A 22,685-nucleotide genomic window follows, 5' to 3' on the forward strand; every position below is an offset into this window, starting at 1 on the left:
TTAAGGAAGAAAGAAAGGAAGGAAGAGAAGAGAAAAAGTTCCAGAGGAGAGTGCTTGATGAAGAAAAAGCCTTACATTTCCCTTTCTTCATCTGTGTGAGTTTCATGCTTACAGGGTTGCTCTGGTAAACGTGTATAAAAATTTTAAGTGCTGCTTATATCACTAAGAAAGAAGATATTGAGTAGCCAACGACTGCCCCCCAACCTAGTTTTGTTTGTTTAGCTTTACTTTTTTAAAGAAAAGGGAAAAAAAAGATATGTTCACAAAAAAAAAAATGGGTTTTTACATTTTCATTACTGAAAATTCAACAAAAATGTAGTAGCTACTCATGTTGCACTGAGCTTGCCAGTGGTGACTGTCAAGGAAAAATCCTATAATCCAGTTTGTTGGTTGTCGTCCCTCGCAGAAGACTGAACTGTTTTAGGACTATTTAATGAAATACCAAGTCGGGTGTTTTCAACATAAAAAAAACGTGGTTGTCAAGTTTTTATGGCCTTACAATATATTTTATTCTGATGGGATTTTTGTTTGTTTTTCAGTTCATTTTTTGTGTGTTTGTTTCTTCCATTTTCTACAGTATAAACTACTTGCTCACAGTGGGGTCTCTGGTGACTTAATTTATTAGTGCCGCATCTCGGCCTTTCCCTCCATTCGGAAAGAGAGTCTCATGTTGGTTATATTGACAGTTTTTTACTTTTGCAGTTTGTACTTAAGGTTTAATAAAAACTTACCGACAATTCACTGTCATTACTTTCCAACCTGCTTGTGTCTCTCTTTGTGTGCAGAGTTTTGACTTAAACTGCGAGACAAAACAATGTTTTTAACAACTTCAAATTTTTTATTTAAATTTATTTTCTGGCAGATCTTCTCAATTACCTCTTGTTTAGTTGAAACTACTTTCTGCCAAACAAGTAGTCCCAATTAGTCAAAAGAATCCAAACTGTTGACGGTGAGGTCTGTGGATTGTTTCATTCCATTCACCTCCATTGTATTGGGCATTTTAAAACCTGGGCAAATAAAATCAAAATGATCTGCATTACTAGATAGATACTAGTAGCCATAAATGAGAAAATGTTTTGCTGTAATTTGAGTGAACTCACCCTTTTATAACAATATAAATGTCGAGACACTGCAGTGAGAAACTTGTCCGTCGGCAAAAATGACAAACAGGTGGTACCATGACATTACCAAGCTCCACAGTAAGCTGCAGTATTGGTGTGGGATATACTACAAGTGATCTAATGTTCATTATACATGGAGCTTATTGCGCTATTCACACACCACACGTTGTGCATGCTAACTGTTGGAGGATCCTGCAGTTCTTCATAGCTTTAATTAAAGTGCACTGGAATGACTGTCACGCATCGACAGTGACTGTTTCCTATTCACAATAACGCAACACATCCACTCTCAGCCTTCAAATGTCATTTACTCTCAGCATAATACTGGTATTGCTTTTTCTTATTTTTCAGTTTAAAAAAAAACAAACATTTAACTGTAATAACTGATTAACATCATATTGTCCCTCAAAAGAAAACTCCTTTCAGAACCTCTCTTGCTCTGTACTCGCCTTTCCAATTCTTCACCGTTTCTGCTTTCCATTAGTCGAGAGCTCGGGCAGGCCTGTAAATCAAGAGTGAACGCACGGGGACTGTTAACATGTTCAAACCCTAAATTGTGCTCACATTTCATTCTTTAACTTGCTCCTGAAATGCTTAGATGAAAATTTAACAATGGTGGGGGGGAGAAACATTTATTACCAACGAGTCAGAAATTGTAGGCAGGGGAAAAGAAAGGAAGGAGTAATGCTGTCACATCGCACAAATGTCAACATTTCTGTACAAAAAGATCTGGATTCTGTTAAACCATCTGGGTGTTTTCCAGTGCATAGCACACAGTCCAAACAGGGATTTGGTCCTTGTTCAAAAGGAGGAGTTTACCCCAACGTTATTGGTTAAAGGAATGGCAAAGGGTTACTCTCCTCTGTGTGTGTGTGTGTGTGTGTGTGTGTGTGTGTGTGTGTGTTAAATCAGTAATATCCTGATACCTGAAGTCCACCAGTCTGTCAGCTATACAGTACTATGTGGTAAATGACCTACTGCCAAATGACTGCCAGTATTAGGCCAAGTTTACCAAAACCAATGGCACAAAAGTGTTACCTAAATGGTTGTTTACATCCAGTATTGCAGAGTCTAGCTCATAGACCACTTAAAAGAATGCAACAAACTTTGGGGGTTCAGCTAATCCATAAATTAATGACAAATTCATCCATGTGCTTCTTGCAGATCGTTTATCTACATGCTCTGTGCTAATGCTCAAGCATTTGCTTTGTTTAAGGCAGTTTACACATGAAAAAAAACAACACATTTTCTCAGTTACCTCCATCGGTATCTAGCCATGCAGGCAGTTTTGATTTTATTAGCCCATGTTTTGAGAAATTAAAGAAATACTGTAGTCACTGTTACAGGTGTTAACAGAGAGGTCTGTGGATTATCTAGTGTAACTGGGACATTGCTTCTGGTAAAACAAGTTGCTGTTGAAGTTCTTAAATGTAATTTCTCAACTTTTTAAGCAATCAAAACAACACTGCACTGCAGCAGAGGAAATCTAAGCACAGATATGGAGAAACCTGGGCAGATATAAGCAAAACTATCTGAATAGCTAATGAGAAAACAGTTTTTTTTCATAATTTGGGTGAACTGACCAAAGAAATCATCACACACATTTAAGAAAGTCCAAATAAGACTTACTTTTCCTGATTATAAACATATCTTACCCATGTGACCTGCAGCAAAAATGCCATCATATTTTTTTATATTCTGTGGAAATTTTACTAGTCTCACATGCAATAATATTTGACAGCTGCAGTCTGTCAGCACAGCGAACGCTAAAGTGTTAGCACGGAGCATGACCGCAAATAACCTCAAAAAGGACATATGGTTGATTTTAGTGTGTGCTTCTGTATGACCTCATCACTTATCAGCAGCCTGGTCTCAACATGCACAAACACAGAAACTGAATATTAGAGCAAACTATTGATGTGCATGTAAAATCACTACTGATGTGCGTGTAAAGTCACTCAGCGCTGATGGCAGATCTATCACACTAGATTCAATTAGAACTAAAAACTCACATCAATGATCTTTTTAAGGCAAGGTCATGTGGCAGTTAGTGCAGCCTAAATGTTTCTTCACGATGAAAAGAATGAGAATATATCCGAGTTTGATTTGGCAGCTCTATGTGTTTGTGTGTTTGTGTTTAAATCCAGTCCATCTCTCCTCAAACCTCCGACCTGCTTTTCTCACAGTCTTTACTGGTCTGGTCCTCTTGGTCCACGCTGTCCACCAGCGCTGTATCGGGGTGCACTTCCTCTTCGTCCAGCGTCACCACCACCGGGGGCCTTCTCCTCCTTCCTCCCGCCGATCCTCCGACGCCTCCTCCTCCTCCTCCTCCTTGCTCAGTCTCCTCTTCGTCCTCTTCCTCGTCCTCCTCTCCTGCCTCCGTGTCCTGGCTGGCTGAGTCAGTGCAGGTGGACGAAAGGGAGGAAAGCTTGTGGCGCAGCTCGGCCTGGGTGGGAACCTGGAGACTGATTTCTGTGGTGAAGGACTCAACATCTGGACCTGGGAGAAAGAAGAACCACGTATAACTTTGTTTTTTAAAAAAAAAGATACACACTAGGAAACCTTTCATGGTTTGCACAAATCGGTGGGGAAGTGTACCTTTAAAAACCTAGACAAGTCTATTATTTATTATTATTCATTATTTATTTGCTGTCTCAGCGCTACAGCTGCAAATAAACTGAGATCTTTGGATCTCTGTTCAAGTTGTTGGAATTACTTCACAGGTTTTGTTTAAACTTGCTAGAATTTGGCCGGGCTCAGTCGTGTGCAGTCATAAAATGTAGCAGATTTATTGGCATCAAATTATTTTTTAGACGAAAACTAGCTGTCAGTTAAATGCTGTGGGTTGTTCACTGTAACAAAAATTTTCCCCAAGCAGATGTGGACAGATGGTGTTGGTGCATCATGCCCAGACATTATGCTTGTCAATCTTCTGAGTCACATATTCCTGCTTCAGTGCGTTCTTCGATATCAGTTAGTTGTAGCATGTTATTCCACTGCAGTAAATAAGTGTTGCATGTATTATTATAGATCAAATGACTTTAGTGTATATATGTGTGTGTGTGGTTTCCTACCTGTGACAGGAGAGGCAGCACTGTTGTCCTCTCCCCCAGAGTGCAGAAACACATCTAGGGCCTCATGGTCAGACATGTCCATCAGATCCATCTGCTCCAGCATGTCCACGTTCACCTCCATGGACGACATGCTTCCTATTGGCTCTGGACACAACATGGAATAGCAAGATATTAGCCTCACACAACACTGTCGCATCCAGAAGGTAGCAGCAAGGGGCTGAGTTCAGGAAGACAGTCTGTCTTTCTTTCCAAAAATTTGCAAGGCAGAAGCAAATGGGCACATTCAAGCTGGATGGACTTTGAAATGGGTGAGCTTGTGTACAAGGGACATTCCGTTTACCTCATGATCCAAAGCATTAGTACAAGTAATGGACTGGCAGGTGTCACTGTGAGTAGGAAGCTGTATAAGAAAGCGACAAGCAACACCTACAACATCATTAAAGGATAGGTTCACATTTTTGAAGTACATTTAAAGAGTTATTAGGCGCTTTTGGACCAAACAGTTCTGGGATCTCTCTGAGAGGAACTACCTGGAGAACAACATACCTTTATTCGTGCCACCAATAGGAATGCTGAAGTGATGTAAGCTGGCTGACAGTTGATAGCAATGTCACTTCAGTGCAAGATACAACAACAACAAAATTGAATTGTATTTCCTCCATTGCAAATAGGCTCAATAAAGCCTGGACTTCACTGTTGGTCCATTTGTCCGTGTGTCGGATGTTAAGAGCTGTTGTTTACATGGCTAACACTTCACATAGGTTTTTAAAAATGGCGGTTGCTGGTGCTGCATTGGCTCATGTGTTCAACCAATCAATGTACACTTACATCACTCAAGGTTCCTCATGTGCTGGGAGAGTACCTACCCTGAAGTAGGAGCTAAAAAAAAGTACCTCAAAACGGCATTCTAAGAATTACAATTGTTCCCAGTTCCTGCAGTGCGCACACTATGAAAAGGTAGTAGTTCCTCAAACAGTTCTTAGAAATATGAGAAAGTTCCTCTGGTCCAAAAGCGCCTATTGGTTGCTGTAATCCTGTCCATACAGGCTCTGAAGAATGCCATTCCAATGTAAAAGATGGAAAAAATAGGGAATTTCACAGTAAAAAGATTCTAACTTTGGTAGGTACCCACTTTATTTGAGTAATTGAGATTAATCAGGTCTCATATTAGCTTTGGCTGAATTTTGGAGTGTATTTTTGCACAAAGCGAGGACTGGACTGGACTTTGTTCTACATTACTTACATTGATTTTGCATTAGGAAGGCATACTTTCAGGGCCGGTATGGAGATTAAGAACAACTGCAAACAATATCTCTTTCAATGTACATGTGGGCATGTGAGTATTGTTTTAAGACAGACTTGAAAAAAATGTGAACCTATCCTTTAAGTGGACAGTTATATTTCAGTGGCTCAGAAGCAACAAGCCTCCTGAAAGAGAATTCAAATGTGTATATCCACACTTAAAGAAATGAATAATGCTAATGTTATACCAGAGCTGGGTTTCTTTAAAATACCTTACAAAATTCAATTTATGCACAATGGAATGAAAGATTGACAGTCCGTCCAAGGAACATCAAGTAAAATCAGAAAGTGGTTTAACTTTATATTCAACATAACAGTAATTTTATTGTGGCTGATTCTATATTGTCAGCATAATTTTTATGACATGTAATTGGGTAATATAGTAAAGTTTACCTTTTTAACCAAAAAAAGTGAATCAACAAACCTAACCAGTCTTTTATTTTGTCTGTGTTGACGTTCTATATGAATATGGCTAAAGCAGCTTTAAAACTGGAAAACTAGCTTGTTGTTTGATAAGCAGTATTGAACAAAATCATTGGAAACTCCTCTTACACACCAGCTAATGCTCTACAACAACTTCTACAGTCCTGAATTCACCACCTTGCAACGGTACAGCACCCTCCCCACCCCCCCACCCCACCCCACCGTTCACTGTCATGATGTGCTGCATGCGTCACAAACAGCCAGTCAGTGCACTGTGGGGGATGAAGGGGATGGGGGGAGAGGGGGGTGGGGGTGGGGTGGGGGTTAGGGTGTGGGGGTGGCAGAGTTGCGAACACAAGAGGAAAGTGGGAGATGACTGGTCGGCGAACAGCAGTGAGAGAGGATGTCATTGGCTACCGTACCTCAAGGAAATGAGGAGAGCAGAGGAGGGCGGCACAAGGAGGGAGAGCAGAAGAAAGAGTGAAGAAAGAGAGAAAGAAGGGGAATGTTATTTCCCATGGAGACTGCCTACCAAAGTCTCTTCGTCTTTAAAACAGCAACACACACATAGAACATCACACACATATACTATAGACACACAAATGTCATAATTTCAGATGCCTAAACTTTGGCAATTTATCGGAGATATCCACATAAATTGCCAATCTTTACACATAAGCTGATTCTAAATGCATAAACACACAGTGTCGGATTCATGAAATGCATATACACAAATAAATGGGAACGCTGTGTAATATTTAAACTTAGACGCATACAAAAACCACTCCTGCACACACATTTCCCTCAGTCTCTCTTCTCCTCTTTAGGAACAGCAGCAGTGGTGTTTTCTGTGACACATCTTAGAGGAACCAGGGTTTAATGCTCGCTAATGACTTCTCAGTATGCAGCCTCCTCTCATGTGCATTTCCATATCTCGCCTGTCAGCTATGCAATTACCATCACAGAGCCGCTATTCAGCCTCATAAAACATAGTATAGAGGATGTTGATTCAGTTTTCAGCCCCAAATGGATCTGTGTTTCCGGCGCATGAACAAAAATAAACAAATGTGCACGAACACACACTTGAACCGACGCTACGGCTGTGTTGTGAAAGTCTTGGTCCAGAAAGTGCTGCTTTGAGAACATCATTTCCATGTCATTGCCTCCAACATGTTCTTCTTTTAGCCCAACTGTGACCTTGTCTAAAAGGTTCCCCTGCTGGGAAGGACTGTTTTTTGCAGTGAGATTGCAGAGAGTATGTGTGTGCATGTGTGTGTGTGCGTGTGTGTGTGTGTGTGTGTGTGTGTGTGTGTGTGTGTATAAGACCATTGAGACCTGAGCTTTTTGATGCCTCAGTGGCTTACAGTATGACATCCGCTGCCGTTTCTCTCCGTTTCTCTCTGTCTCCTTACAGTTTATTCTCTCCATCTCTCTCCCTTCATTCTCGGTGTTTCCGGCACTATCTTTGCTCTCCTCAGTGGCGCCGCCCTGCTGTAGGGATTTGTAGCTGCCTGAAGGATAATGAGTCACAGTGTGCCGCGTGTTATTCGGCTCTCGTACGGTAGCTTTATTTTCAGATGTGTTTCACCAGAATAATGAGCCTCCTCTGTAACTGATTACAAATATTCTTACAGCAATTATGACTGGTTGACTCAAATTATTCTGTTGTGGATTTTTGTCAAGCAGCCCACATGCTTGCTTTTGTACTGTGAATCACATCATTGGAAGTGTGAAGTCTAAATGTAAACATCTCCACTGTCTTTTACCGTGAATGAATGTAGGCTACACAAGATTCTGACTGGTCTTTGGATAATGAGTATTTCATTCTGAGTATTTCAATCACTACTTTGGTGATTGTTTTTTGTCAGAGGTTCATTATGAAAAACACTGCATTGATTTAAAAAAAAAAGAAAAAAAAAAAAAGCTGTTCTGAGTGACAGTTAAGTTTCTCTCTCCTTCTTGTTAAGTCTCTTTCCTTGCGCTCCATCTCTCTCTCTCCTTTCTTACTGCTTGACAATCCTCTCTAATAAGCCATTTCCAGAGGATTAAAGAAGGAGGATAGATGAGCAAAGGAAGAAGAAAAATCACATTACAAACGCTGGGCCACCAGAGTCCAATACATCTTTCAGTGCAGGGTGCATATTTCACCCGGTCCCTCATTTCTACACATCCTTCGGATATTTTAGCACAGGCTTATAGCAGTAATACATAGGGTAAACTGCAGCAGGATTCTATTACAATCCCAGTGGAAGACTTCATTTATATGGTGCTGTGGCATTTTTCAAACTAATGGCTCTCCTTGTGTGTTTAGCGACAGCCACTCAGAGTGTGGAGCCTCGCTGGAGAAAGCTATTATGGCTCAATCTTGTGATATAGTCCAAGTGTGAAGGTTTTGGCTGATGGTATCAGGACTCTGGAATTAATTCATTTGAATGCTGGATTGGCTTTGCATTCCCCCTTGAATAGGTTATAGGCACCACTACTTAAACCTTAACTCCTTGACATTTTCCTTTGCACGCCTCAGACCACAAGAAACGCTAAATTTTGAGCCGTTAAAATATCATCAAAGAGCATGACTACGATCTCTGTGATGAACTTCTGACTGCACCGCTCCTCCGTCTCACCTCTCCTCTCAGCGATCTGTAGGTATCCGGTAGACAGATACTGCTCCATGTCTTGCTGGAAGGCCTCCTCAAAGAACTTCTGCCTTTCTTTCAGCTTGACCTGGGGAGGCGGGACCCCTCCCTGTTCTGCCCCGGGGACTCTCTGTGCGTGCTCCGCGTCCAGCTCCACTGGAAACACAGGAGAAGAAAGTTACGGACATGAGACGAGATCAGAGAAATCTACAAGGCACCTAGAAAACACAAGCCTGGAGCAAAAGAGAACAATTCCTGCAAACATAACCTTTAAAATTATAATCAAGTCTCCAATAGATTCATAGTCACGTCTGAATAATTACAAAGGTCAAATGATGGGTATCCCAGATCTTGGTAACCACTTGTCGAATTTTCCTTGCCTCAAAGTCCAGCTGATCACCAAATTTCATGGAAATCTGTTTTTTTCTGTCTTGGGGATTGCAATAAAGACAATCCCTCTTTTTTTGAGATAATATTTTGAACACAATCACAATACGAATTTCTTTCAATGACAAAAACCTTAGTTGTAGCAAAAGTATGGTGACTAAAAATAATGAGTACTATGGCAGATAAAAGGCAGCCAAACTCAACCCTCGGGCCGGGGTCAATCTTTACTGAAGCAGAACGACATAGAGCTCAGTGCCGCACAGACTTCATATATTCTTCGATTCCCCAGCTCCCAGTAACTCAATACCCTGTCTGCTGCGTGCTGCACGGGAGGGACCGGTTTCACACATGCAACCTCTTGTGCTGCACACGCTTTAATAAACGGAGACTCCTCTCCTGCTGTCTGTATCCTCAGTCATGCTGTGTCATTAAAGCGAAGTTTCCAGATGAATCACTGCTTTCTTGCAAAACAATTGACATCTGTGTTTGTTGTATTGCAACTTGAATTTAAATAGGAGTCTCTTATCTATTATTTATTGACTATTCTTTAGCCTATTAGGCCTCTTCAAACTGCAAACGAGAATATAAATGAGAAATTTATTGTTATCTTCATTCCAAATAAGCACACGTCATGCTTTTGTTTGACAGCAATAACATTTTATATTTAAAAAAAAAACAAATGGCAAGCAATTATTTTGCAAAACTCTTGCGAAGCATCATTCTAAAACAAGAGTCGTTTTTAGATGTGACTGGCCTTGGCAAGTTATTTATTGGATTCTGATTGGTCTAGGCAGGAGTCTGGGGCAGACTGATTGGCCTCAACAGGGCACTTGGCCCTGTCCTGGTAGTTTAAGACGTCTGGGCAATCCGTGGGGACAGGGCGGGAGAAGGAGGAGCATATGCAAGTGACGGAGCGATTGAAAGTATGACCCTGCGAGTAGAGATACACTGTGTGTGTGTGTGTGTGTGGGGTGTGTTTGTGTTTGTGTTTGTGTGTGTGTGTTTGGGCACTGCTGCAGCCTAGAGTCTCAGACAGGCTGTCTCTTTAGTTCTCTTGTCTCCCTCTGATGGACGGCAGCATTATATAAGACCACTCACTGACACTAACTACTGTAGAAAGAGCCAGGCTGCTACATATAAAATGTCTCATGTGACCCATATCTTTGCTCCTGGATTAATACGGACAAAAACATCCCATTTAGGGAGTGAGGGGCTAAAGAGATGCATTGCCAATTTGAGTTTTGTTCATTTTTCTCTACCAGGAAACACTGTCCTAAATAAAAGGAATCAAGAATACTCTATAAATTCAAAAATTATACTTTAGGAAATGACCAAGTAAAAGGCTTGCAGAAAAAGAAAAAGGGGTTTCCAGAAGTGATGGGAGAGGTTCTATGAGAGGTATAAACTTAAACCTGTTGATGCCAACACAGAATGTGAGGACAATTAAAATTGAATGATAGTCTATATTTTTCTTATTGTATTGCATGCTTAGCAAAATGCCTGATTGCTTAATTCTCTGTGCCATATATTTCTGTTGTTCTCCAAAAAACAAAACAAAAAAAACAGTAAATGAAAGATGACATCTTCCTTTTATACAATGAACATGTGCATGATCAATCACACCTTCCTGCTGCAGTAAATACTTGCTAACACACCAAATCCACAGCTGAACACTATCCCCAACAAATCCACCATTTACTCCTGTTTGAGTAAGATTTGCTAAAGTATTCTGATGATGTATTTTTAAAGATTTACATCCTCCGTAAGAAGAAATGGGCTTGAGGCCACAGACAAGTATTGAGATCAATACACTGTTGGTTTAGGTCTTTTCGTGGGATTGGCTGACAACAACATAGAATAACACCAAGCCTCCACTGGCAAAACTTCAATAAGACATATGATGTGTATGTGATAGCTAAAACCTCTATTTGTATACTTGTTCATGCTGTACATGAATGCCATAACCTGCTCTTTCTTCCATTGTTACTACTGATCTCTTGCAGTGAAGCTAAAAAACAACAAACTGTATTTGCGCATTTGATGAAAGAACAATACTGAAAGGATGACAGAATGCAGGCAGCCACAAAAACACAGTTCACAGAGTGGTCAGTTGTCTGGTGTGGTGTGATTTAACCATTACTTCCTTAAGACTTTACACATTTACATCCTAGGTGTTGCTGTGTTGTCTGCCTTACACAGCCCTGCACCATTCTCTGCCTCACATCTGTTTACACCAGCCCCCCCAAAATCAATACACTGCTTCAGGAGTGTTAACTCTGCTGCAGAATCAGAGAGTGGGCGCCCTCACACAGACTAGTGTCCTGATAAAATAGGCTGGGCCCTAAAGGGGCTTGCAGCAGATGGACACACACACACACAAAGAAGGGAACAATGAGGTCCCACCAGAGCTCACTCATGATGAACATCACACCAAAAGCCTGTAGAGACTTGGAAGAGAAAAGCTCTCTCTCTGTCATTCCTCTCTCAGGGTCCAATTTATCTCCTTTATCTGACTAGTCGTCTTTTTTTTTTTTCTCCATCACTCCCTCATCTTTCCCCCCTGACTCTGCCCTTCCCTTTCTGCTGGCTGGTGTGTGTGTGTGTGTGTGTGTGTGTGGAGGTCTTGTAGAGACTGCTCTATTAGATTAGGGGCCTCAGGGAAGCTTTGTTCAGATTGTCAAGCATTGTGTGGGGTTAGTAACAGGGGATATAGAGGGAGTAAGGGAGAAAGTGGGCAGTGCGTTTAGTTATAATTAGGGCTTGCAGACAGACCGCATAAAGCTAGATCCTGTCGTTTTATCTCTAAGTCTTTAATCTAATTCTCAATCCATTATTAGCCTGTGCTGCCTATTTATTTAGACCATCTACTGCATGTACCTACTGTACATGCCCATCTGTTTATCTGTCTGCTGGTCTTAAACCTGTCCCTCATCCTTCTAATCCACATACAAAGTATGTATACAGAGTCTTGAGAGTTTCCAAGAAAGTCACATGCATCCCAAATTGTTCACATACAGCATATTAAATATCATCAAATTTAACTGTGGTTACAAATACTGTATATATCCCAAATGCCACATTATAATAAAACCAAAAAGGAACATTTTTAACCTAAGCAAGCCATTAGATGTAGATAGTGACCGTTCATGTCAGAATTTCCCCCCAAAACACTCAGATGAATGTCATTTTCATAGTTTAATGATGAGCTTCTTATCTTTCCGGTCTTCCTTAGAACATAACACCACCTGTCATATAAATTTCACTTCTCGTGCTTCGTCTGTTCATACTAATCTCTCCTTCCTCGCCCATCTTTCTCTCAGTCCTTTCTTCATCGTCTACCAGACAACTATATCCTGCCACGCATGTTTGTGTAGCTACAGGAGCTATTTTTAGCGCTCGCTCACATTTAACCCACAGGATTAAGTTTTTGCTGATGACTTTGGTGTAAAAGCACAACTCATTAAGTCCGACAAATTTTATCTTTACAGGCTGTGTTGCACATTTATACAGTTGTACAGAAATACGTTCATTAGATTCAAATGCTCACGGCCTTGCAAAGTAGTTAAAAAAAGACATCTGGTGATGCCATGGCATTACGTTAGTCACAGTAGATGATGTCAAATTAAATAACAGAATTTTATCCAATTACAAAGACAAATGATTTTTAATGGCACTCATGTAGAATAGCTGCTATAATCTACGACCGAACCATTTTTTCTGAAATGAATAGAAAAAGAGGAATTCCCTTCATGAGAAAAAGACACAATGACAACATGAATGAAGGTCACAAATTCTCTATCAATGAATTTCCTGCTATGTTTTTAAAAATGAAAATGAAACATTTCCAGCTAGAAACCTTTTACAAAAAACACATGAACTGAAAATTGTGTACTACCTGAGTTTGTACTTGCTGTGCTACTTGTTGCGTCTGTTCCTGCCATCATGATGCAGGACAAAAATGTGATTCTGTCCCCTCGCAGGCTGTTTATTTTGCTTGAAAGCTCACCAGGCGACAGTATACTCCACGTACTCACAAAGTGTTATCTGCTGTCTTTCGTACATCTCCACTGTGTGACCCGAAACCAGGGGGAAATAAAAAAAAACATAAATAACATTACATAATCTTGTTCTGCCTGTTCAGATGGCTGTTTGTGCAGGTCGATCAATACGAAATGAGACTTTTAATGTAATTACACTTGTATCTGTTCTCAGTGGTAAAGAAACGTCTGGTATGTACTCTGCAAATGCAGGAAGCAGAACCCACAGAAAAAAAGGCCGGTATGTCTGTGTGGTTCAGGGTGTGTTTGTGTTAGTGTGGCAGCATGCGTTCACTTACATATGTGGATGCGTGGGTGATCATGCACCTGTGTGTGGTTCTTTTTATGTTCCTATTTAATATATATAGACATAAGACATTAAAAACAAGCGGTCCCTTTGCTTAACTTCACTATTTACTCATAAAAATGCAATCTGCATTTTATTTGCTCTGTGTTCACGAGTGTGTGCGCTTGTGTCGCTGGGAGTACTAAAGCAGAACTGTGAATGTTCATTTATATGTCGTGTAAACGCGTGTCCATATATAGAAGCGCAGAGACCAAACCTCACTAGCTTTGCCCTTTATTTGTAGCAAAAGTGAGAGATGTTGCTAGGAACTCTTTGCAGTTGAAAAGAAGACAGGAAACATGCCATCGAGGGCAATTCAAGACTTTAGGATTCAACTCGAGCTTTAGATTTGACTAAATGGAGTCATTTTCTCACAGCTTGGCTCACAGAGCAAAAATGCAAATCGTAGCGTTAAGTGTTCATCATACGAGCTTGGTCACCACATCTCTTTGATATGCTGAGCTCACTTGCAACAAGCAACTAATTTTATTTCATCGACATCTAAGACTCCCTTTCAATGTGAGGTTTGAAGCACTAATCTTAATTAGAGCTCTTTCAGTTTTATTTAGTGATATTTCTTAGGGTAAAGAATATAGAGTTTAGAGCACTGGCAGGCTCTGTTCAAGGGACCATAAATAACAAGTGACACTAACAGCCCTTTTCAAAAAGAAATATCTTTTTTGAAGTGATCAGCAGCCAATTCAAGTCACGGGCAAAGCTGGTCCACAGTCATTTACATTTTGTAGTGTACTTCACATATCAGGTGCTTCCTTGGGCTCTGCTAATGGAGAGATGGTTATGTTTGGAGCCTTGCTGGACAGATGGACGGATGGATGAAAGCGTTAGTGGACTTGCTGGACAGTTTGCCTTCGATGCCCGCCAAAGGCCTGGGACTAGAGCCAGTGTTTGTGTGTGTGTGCAGACAGTATTAGACATGTAATGGTCCTCTGAGACTCGATTGTGTATATGGGATAGAAAGATCAAGGGGTACAGAGAAGGACGGAGAGGGAGAGAGAGGGATGGGCTGTGGGATGAAGGATGAGTAGAGGGTGAATATTTTTCACCTGGGAAAGGCTGAAGAGGTCACAAAGACTATGTAAAGCAGTACACTTCTAGTCTGGTCTGTATTACCTTTATGAGAAACAGTCACAAAAACATTTGCCCTGAATCCACTCTGATGCACAACAGTTATTAAAAAAAAATCTCAAAATTTTAATTATTTTGAATTTGCAGCCAAAAGCATGCATGAAACTAATACTCATCCACCGTGAGCACAAATTATTTTGTTATTATATATTATACTGAACGCTCAAACAATCCATCCACAATCTCATTATAGCTGTTTCATACACTTTACATCATACTGACTCATCAAACAGATCAAACGTTCAATATCTGATATGAAATCCCCCTTGTTCTACCCATCACTTTAAATTAGCTGTCTGGTCTCGGATGGATTTGTTTCCGTTTGCTTATAAAGGCCTAGTTTTTCATTCTAAGAGAGCAGTGTGCAGCCTGAAGACCAAGACGCAGGCTTGACAGAGGAGACAGCCACTGCTTCTACTTCTTAAGCCCTGCTCACTCAGCCGTGGTATTTTTAGATTCTGTCCGCCTCCCTATATCTCTCAAGTGCTCAGGTCTCCGCCAAAGGCAGCCCCCGTGCTGTAAATAACACACAAACAATCACTTTTTTCTCTGTCGTACACACAAACACACACACACACACACCCATCAAAATAACTTGCATGTTAAGTGACACAGAAACAGTTCTAAAGGGACTGAATGAACCCCGTGTGTGTGTATTATCTATATATATACATATATATATAATCTAAATGAAACATATTCAATCATGCACTGGTGACCAGATGCATTACACACAATAATACAGCAGAGAAGTGAGTCATTAATGTGGGTGAAGTGTGACTTGACTGCATTATCTAGAATAAACCATCCAGTCATTTATCTGTGGCTGCTGATAGTCTGAGAGTCATTTTGCTGCAAAAGCTAAACGTGCATATACAGTAGCTACTTATACACACATGCACAAACAATCTGCTTGCCTTATAATGACTTCACACTCGTCTTCGAACCGATCGTCGTCACACTCCGTGGCTCGCTAACACACCACATAAGGTACACATTTACAGCTCTGACTTCCCCCTCATATACACGAGAGGGCCAGTCTCTCTGCTTGACTTGTTTCATGATTTCGCTTTTCTTTCCCGATGATGTGTTTGGCCTTTTATATAGGTAATTCCAAAACAGATGTTGTTGACTGGACGAATATTTGTAGCCCATTACTTCTGAATGGCTTGAACGATTGTAAGAAAGACAAAATCACACTGCTAGTACATCTAATTTAAGCCTCTCGCAACCTTCCAGCATTTCAATGTTATTGTTATACTTTGTAATATAAGTCTGTTTTTTTCCTAAAACAAATCTTGCCTTAGGATCCAAAATCTGAACTGCAACTACAGTTCTTTCTTTCGCTGAGTGGAGGGCAAGAATAAAACATATATAATAGCTTTCTGCAATAATAAAGGATGTTATTCAAAATGTTCCACACTAGCTGCTGCCTTTACTTTGCTCTGATTTACAGGGAAACAAGACACCTATGTGAACTTTCTTGTTAAATTCAGATTCAGATTGAAACCATGTGTACATTAAACGAGCTATTTCTGGCAACTGGAGGCCCATACAGACCGAAACGAAACAGAGGAATACTGCTGTAAGATTTGTGACCCATCCTGATGGTCCTGAGGAAATTTTTGATCCAAATCCATTTTGATATGATTAACAATATGTGCGGTTATAAAACCATATAACTGTTGCTTTGGGGATAGTTGTGTTTCAGACTGCAGCATCCATGATAAAGTAGAGGGTTGTGTTGCTGAGGCTACCACCAAGTGGGCTGTGCACAGGTTTAGTGTGGGTGTCAGAAATATTACAGTTTACCACACAGTTTGTTTTCCCTTCATGCTTTCCTTGACCTTACAACAACTGAGGGCAACTGATTTTTTTGTAGAAGTTTCACACTTGGTAGCTTTAGGGTTTTTTTTGTCCAACTTTGTCATGAAAAAACAATAAATTAGTTCAATGCGAATAGAGCAACTATAAATAGAGCAGGCCAAACTGCATCAACGACTATTATTATCATCATTTATAACGAGGAACAGCCACAGAATTACCCACAGTATAATGCTGACCTGTAACATCTTCTTTAGTCTCCATAACATAAGTATGATTCGAGGGGTTGTCTGTAAAAACATCACATTTGTCACGTCTCTCCAAGTATGTCAGTTATGTTAGAAACTCCCTTCAATAAACAGTAAGTGGTGACTGTTGATCCTTGAAGCTGTGTTTTGAAGATAAGATGTGGGCACTTCAATGAGAGAAGAGTAACATCTAGGAGCTTGTTAAATATTTTCTTGATCCACATGATTCATGACCGCATACATCAAGGTTTCTCTCTCTTTCTATCTCAGTAACCATCCACTGTAATTCGAGTGGGAGTGAAAACACACATTAAATCGGTTTTGCTAACTACATGTGTAACCAGGCAACTGCACACCAACATGTAAGGCACAGTCGGAGAGCTTCCTGCTTCCTGCTAAGTCATTCACAGTATGCAAACCACCAGAGGATTGAACACTTTTCATTACAAATTATGACTGTTTAAAAGATATCGTACAGTTTCATGGACCACGTACAAAAAGTAATGGCCCATTCCCCGGCCCTGACTGATCTGATTAATTCCTTTTGACCAATTCCACATATGAATACTTCAAGCTAATGTGTAAAAACAACAACCTACTACTGTTAATTCACCTGGCTGGACAAAAAAAGTGGATGAACAGAAAGACATACAATACTTGGCCACAGTGAAATGACACACAAGCATAAATACATGTTAATAGTTAAAGTGGATGGGTTACCACTAGGCCTAGCAGCAAATCAGAGGTGTGGGGTTAAGAATGTACCAATTGGATGTGAGAGGGGTGAAGGTCACATCTGTAAGTGTGTGTGACACTAGTAACCTTACTGAGTGTGTCTAGACTGAACATGTATTATTCTTCTAAAACTGTCACTGAAATTACTGCTACTAGTGAATAATTCCAGGAATTCCTAGAAAAACAAATGAGTTAATAATTCATAGTTGTCAATATATCAGACACTCGTTTATTAACCCACTGGTGAAATATTTGTTATGTATATTGTCCTGTCCTCACCTCAGCTCTAATGCTGCTTGATACTGGGGAGATTCTGGCAATTTTACAGTGAATGCACTGCTGGGGATTTAAATGCAGCCTCAGTCTGTATCATCCAAAGAGCTTAAAGCCAGATTTGATAAAACCCAGGCGGCTAACAGAGCATTTCGGCTCTTAAGTAATCAAAGCAACAGCAATATCAACCGTTTGGGCCAATGAAGTAGGAAATAAACACAGCTTAGGTTGGGGGGGAAAAAAAAAAAAAGTCGTGACCTGAGTTTTAAATGACCACAGCAACTATAGTCGAAGAAAATCTAATCTGCCAAAATATTGATACTGTGACAATTTAATTATTATTTATTTGGTTACTTTAGTTATTAGTTAATGATTTATAAAAAAAGAAAGAAAAGAAAGTCAAAATTCACTTCTATATCTTTGATGATAAAACTGCACCATAAACCTTTATGAATCATCAAAAATCCTTAAAAGTTACGCACAAATCAATTTCCTTCGAGATATTCCCATAAATTCTGAGGTCTTGAGTAGAATATAAAGTAAAGTAATGGACCCATATATGTGGCTGAATTTAGACTGAATTAAATGCTGAAAATGCTCTAATGAAGATGTATCACACGGTCAGTTGAATTACAATGCAAACACAGACGTGACACACATTACCACACAAAGTAACTATTACATAATATGACACATTCTGACAATAGTTGCATCCTGGATCTCAATGTGCATTCATTCATTTTGCCACTTTGATACTGATTTGATACAGCCATGAATCGAGAGTAACTGTCTCATGCTTTGAAATAATCTTAGATATTCAGCCTTGTTTAACCAAAACTCCAACTCCCTCTTTTTTATTTGTCACAAATCTCCCTTGTTGCTGCAAAGGCACACACACAACGAGCAGCTGCACTTGTACTCTTCAGCTCTGGGATGCGAAGCCATGCCTTCCTGTTTGTTATGCTCTGAAGTAAATTAGTTCAAAATCCATATATTGTGCTTAGAATAGTCTGTAGCAGAGACGATGGAGGAGAATGTGAGCAGATGTACTCTATGGATGCTCTGTGAATATATATTTTTAAGCTGCCAGCTGACATTTACCTCAAAACATTTTCATGGCTGTGAGGCATCTGGCCTTTGTAAATGTGTATGTTCAAATGCACACATGTATGTTAGCATGCAGACACATGATACACAGGCTGGAAGAAACAAGTTTACACCAGCAGGGGCCAGATGGCTGGAAAGGTCAGCAGCAGAGGAGATAAAGGGTTTGGAGCATATTCAGTCTATGAATTTGCAGGTTACATGAATGTACATTAACACCAAGCATGAGATTCAGGTTAGGAAAAAGGGTTTTATATGTTATTTAGCAACAAAATACTTTATAAGAGTGAATGGTTGCAGGCTTTGTGCAATTAAACCCAACCTGAGGAAGCTGAAGAGAGGTTTATCAACCCTGAATTTAAATCAGTGTGTTTGAGACTTAATGTTAAGTGGAACACCGTTTTGTTAAGGAGATGGATATAAACATTTCAATGTTCAGAAATTCCAGGTCAAAGTTTGTTTGAAACCATAAATATCAATGCATATGCACACCAAAACTCAACAAACTAGAATTTACGTTGTACTGTATCTACATTAAAGTAACACACAGATTTTAAAGATGTGCTGTTTTTTATGGCAGAATGGTGCCATTTTTGTGGTCACAATGACGAAATGTACTGTAGTAGCCTTGTGACCTTCAGTTACATGCAAAATATTCAACATAATGCCTGTGTCTTCTATGGTTCGTGTCCTTGAACTGTGATCTTGATAACCAGTGAACAGACAGAGATAAAGATAGGCTGTTTTATCTCACAGCACCTGACAGTACATAGTCAAACAGAGGGGCCATCCGTCACCAAGCAGGAGGAAAAAAAAGGAGAGGGGAGGTCTACATGTTCTCAGAGGTCTCCCACCTATTTTCACGCTGGTCGAACTGCCCACCTTGCACAATCTGTCCAAAAAACGACTTTCTCGTTTGCCAACAAAAATGTGCTGCCCACGTGAACACTCATCATGCTAACTGATCAGTTGACTGTATTTATCCGCACTTAGTGATTCTAAAAGATACAGAGTTTTTCCTGACCCTGTTTTGGGGAAACTGAACATGACGTACACTTTTATACTGAGAACCCAGTGTAACTAATGTTTGAGGCTTGGGTGATAAACGATGATACCTAATATGTGGAAATTGAATTCTTGAGCTAATCAAAATTTTGCAGTTGCAGTCCTGCTTCATTTGTCATTCAAATGCAGCTAAACCCATTCTTTCAAACAGGGATTAAATGTGTCTTAATGAATAATGAAAAATTTAATTTCCCATACTCTTCCCTGCGCTCGGAGATAAATATGGGAGAAAAAGAATCCTTGGGCTGGCAAATAAATCAGCGTTCAGCCAATGGGCATTAAGCACCTGACAACGAGAAATCGAACTATAGCGGAGCTGGATACAATTTATTACCCTCACGAAGGCTTTACCCATATGCACATAGAGTACAGCTATGCCATGCTGTACTGCTGGAAACAGATAAAAAAAAAAAAACTGCTCTCAGAGAGACAATTAAAAATGCTTACATCATCAAAACCTCTGAACTTTTAATAGAGGCTGAACGAGCAGGTGAAAGGAGGGGGAGAGGAAGAAAAAGTGGGGATAAGAGGTGTTTTCTAACAGGTTAATTGCTTGCCTCAAAGGAAGCTTTACCCAACACCGATAAGGATGATGCCTTGTTTAATGATGGGTAGCTTGGTAATGACTGTGTGTTAGCCTCTAAATGAGAAAACCCTGCCAATCTGATCCTCATAACACGGGAGGCAGTTAAAATCTCTAGAAGGGTCCGTTGATTGAAATAAACTGAAATAAACAACAACCGCGCTCAGAAATAAGGAAACCAGAGTGGACACATGCCCTCAGGAATTCCGTATAATCTAACCCAAACAGCTGGGACATTCTGGACAGGCGGAAGCTCTTCACAACAAAATATCGCTGCGGTTGAAACGGTCAGTTTCAAGTCTTGTACGTGATGTTTGCAAATGAAAAGCTCCATCCGTATATGCAGACATTCACATCTGATATGCATATGTATTTGAAACACGCACACACTGTTTGTTTTTGGGGAATAACGGGTGAATGTTTTAGATTTCTAGAACATTCACACATGCTTTGATGCATTATGCAGTAATCTCCTCTTCCACTCTTCTCCTCACCGCAACCTTACATCAGCAAAACCCACTGCAAGTCCTCAGTGAAGACGCCCTCTCAAGAATGACCTGTTCACTCATTCCTTTATTTTATAAGCAGCTGAAAGTGAAGAGAGATATAGGGCACACAGATGTGGGATGACAAGCATCTGAGGTTGTGATGCAAACTTGAACTTCCACCACTGTAAAAAGCCAGCTCCCTCACTTTTACATTGTCCAGAAAGTATCTACTGTATATATAATATGTGATAAATAATAACCAAACTCTGCAGTGCTCAGTTTTAAATAATAATTAGATCAAATAATTAAAGATAAAGTTCAAGGCTCTGGCACATCACCACCTTGTTAGTGTCCCCTAAAAGATCAAAATACCTTCAGTTGCAAGTGTAACACAAGTTTTGTAACATGTGAGAAACAGTGAGTATTGTAGGGTTACACAAGCATAGCAAAGACAAAACAGAGAATATGTCCAGTGAAGCATGTGCACATTACGGGATGTCAAAAGCATACAAATGTAAAAATCTCCTTGTAAAAAAAAAAGCTGTGCAAAGTCTCAAGTGGAGCCAGTTCATATATTAATAACCGTCACAAAATGAAATGCCCTGTTCCCACTCTTTAAACAAATGCCTACAGCTAATATAACTTGACACAAAACCCTAATAATGATCTTTGTGTATTTTTATCTTAAACTTTACCAAAGAAGAAGATCTGCACCAGAGCTTTGCATCTCCCTGTGCATGAATATCCCATCATCTTGGCTAAGAACATGTGTTTTTATACTTAGTACAGTAACCACACTGTGCAGAACAGGCCCACACACATGCTCCCTTTGATCAATTTTTCATCAGTACTCATGTTTGGAGCGAGAGCCAGAATGGTACAAGTACAGTTTGTAGTTCTTTTCATTTAGAGAAGCTAATAAATGATTGATTAGTTTATATGCAAGGTGTCTCACTGAGCCGCAGGTGTTCTGACATATGTGCAATATGGTTGTTGTATTATTTAAAGTTAATTTAATCAGGTAGGTTGGTTGGCAATAAATGTATACTTCAGGGATAATCTGGGATGAGTCAGAAGGTCTTTTGAGAAGGGGCGGGAATTACCACTGCAATCTGCATGTATGTATGTTATGATTTGAGTTATAATATGTCAGATTTCTTTAGTTATTTTTTTTAAAGCTTTTACATGTAGAAAGCATGTCATCAAACCACAGATTGACCCAACATTTATCTGAGACTACATGACACCATCACTGCTATTATTAGTCCTTTGTTGATAGGTCACAAAGAATTGTAGGCTATGTCTGAACAGTTTATTTATTTATTCCTGAGCTAGGTTTTAAATTTTCACAAAAAGAGTGGAGACTCACAAGAGAGTCTTAAAAGAGATGGTGTTTGGTGCTTGGTTTAGTTTGTGAACTTAAGGCCAACATTACATGCTATTATATATTACTATTATAGGTTATAATGTTGTGCTGCTTTTAGTTCTATAGACCACTTCTTATTTCACACACTGGTCATCTTATTGTCTACTCAGCTCTCATGAGAAGGAACATCATTTTGTCTCTCTTGGACCCAAGCCATCCCCAACCTGGGCCTTTTTTTTTTTTTTTTAGCAAACTCATTTCCTACTTACATGGCTCAACAACAATAGACAAGCTTCAAGCTACAGGGGATGGTGGAAATGTGTCTGTATAGACGTAGGTCAAGATGCAGCCAAGCACGATAATGGAACCATTGTATGAACCTACAAATGTGATTCCTTCACCTCCCCGAGAGCTGGCCTACTATCATCCCTTGGTGACCGAGTTAACCAGAGGGAGTGTCTGAGATATCCTGTGAGTGTTTGTCTGTGTGAGTGAGGAGGCAGTAAGAGCAGCACCACTTGTAGTCC

At 40.0% G+C, this 22,685-nt stretch overlaps 1 protein-coding gene across 7 annotated transcripts in view; it reads right to left on the bottom strand.

The window, feature by feature from the left end:
* Positions 1–531: 531 nt before the first annotated feature.
* Positions 532–22,685, bottom strand: part of dtnbp1b (dystrobrevin binding protein 1b) — a 69,206-nt gene continuing 47,052 nt past the window's right edge. For 6 of the 7 annotated variants that reach the window (XM_042434623.1, XM_042434627.1, XM_042434621.1 and 3 more), the window contains 3 exons: positions 8,545–8,712; positions 4,196–4,339; positions 532–3,620 (listed from right to left, as the gene is read on the bottom strand). In XM_042434623.1, the coding sequence (XP_042290557.1) occupies positions 3,280–3,620; positions 4,196–4,339; positions 8,545–8,712 (653 nt within the window). In that variant the 3' untranslated portion in view covers positions 532–3,279. Of the gene's footprint in view, positions 3,621–4,195; positions 4,340–8,544; positions 8,713–12,838; positions 13,162–22,685 lie in introns of those variants that run through there. The other variant, XM_042434626.1, reaches the window with a different exon arrangement.

The sequence above is a fragment of the Thunnus maccoyii genome, chromosome 15, assembly GCF_910596095.1.
Source record: "Thunnus maccoyii chromosome 15, fThuMac1.1, whole genome shotgun sequence".
In the NCBI taxonomy this organism is placed as follows: domain Eukaryota; kingdom Metazoa; phylum Chordata; class Actinopteri; order Scombriformes; family Scombridae; genus Thunnus; species Thunnus maccoyii.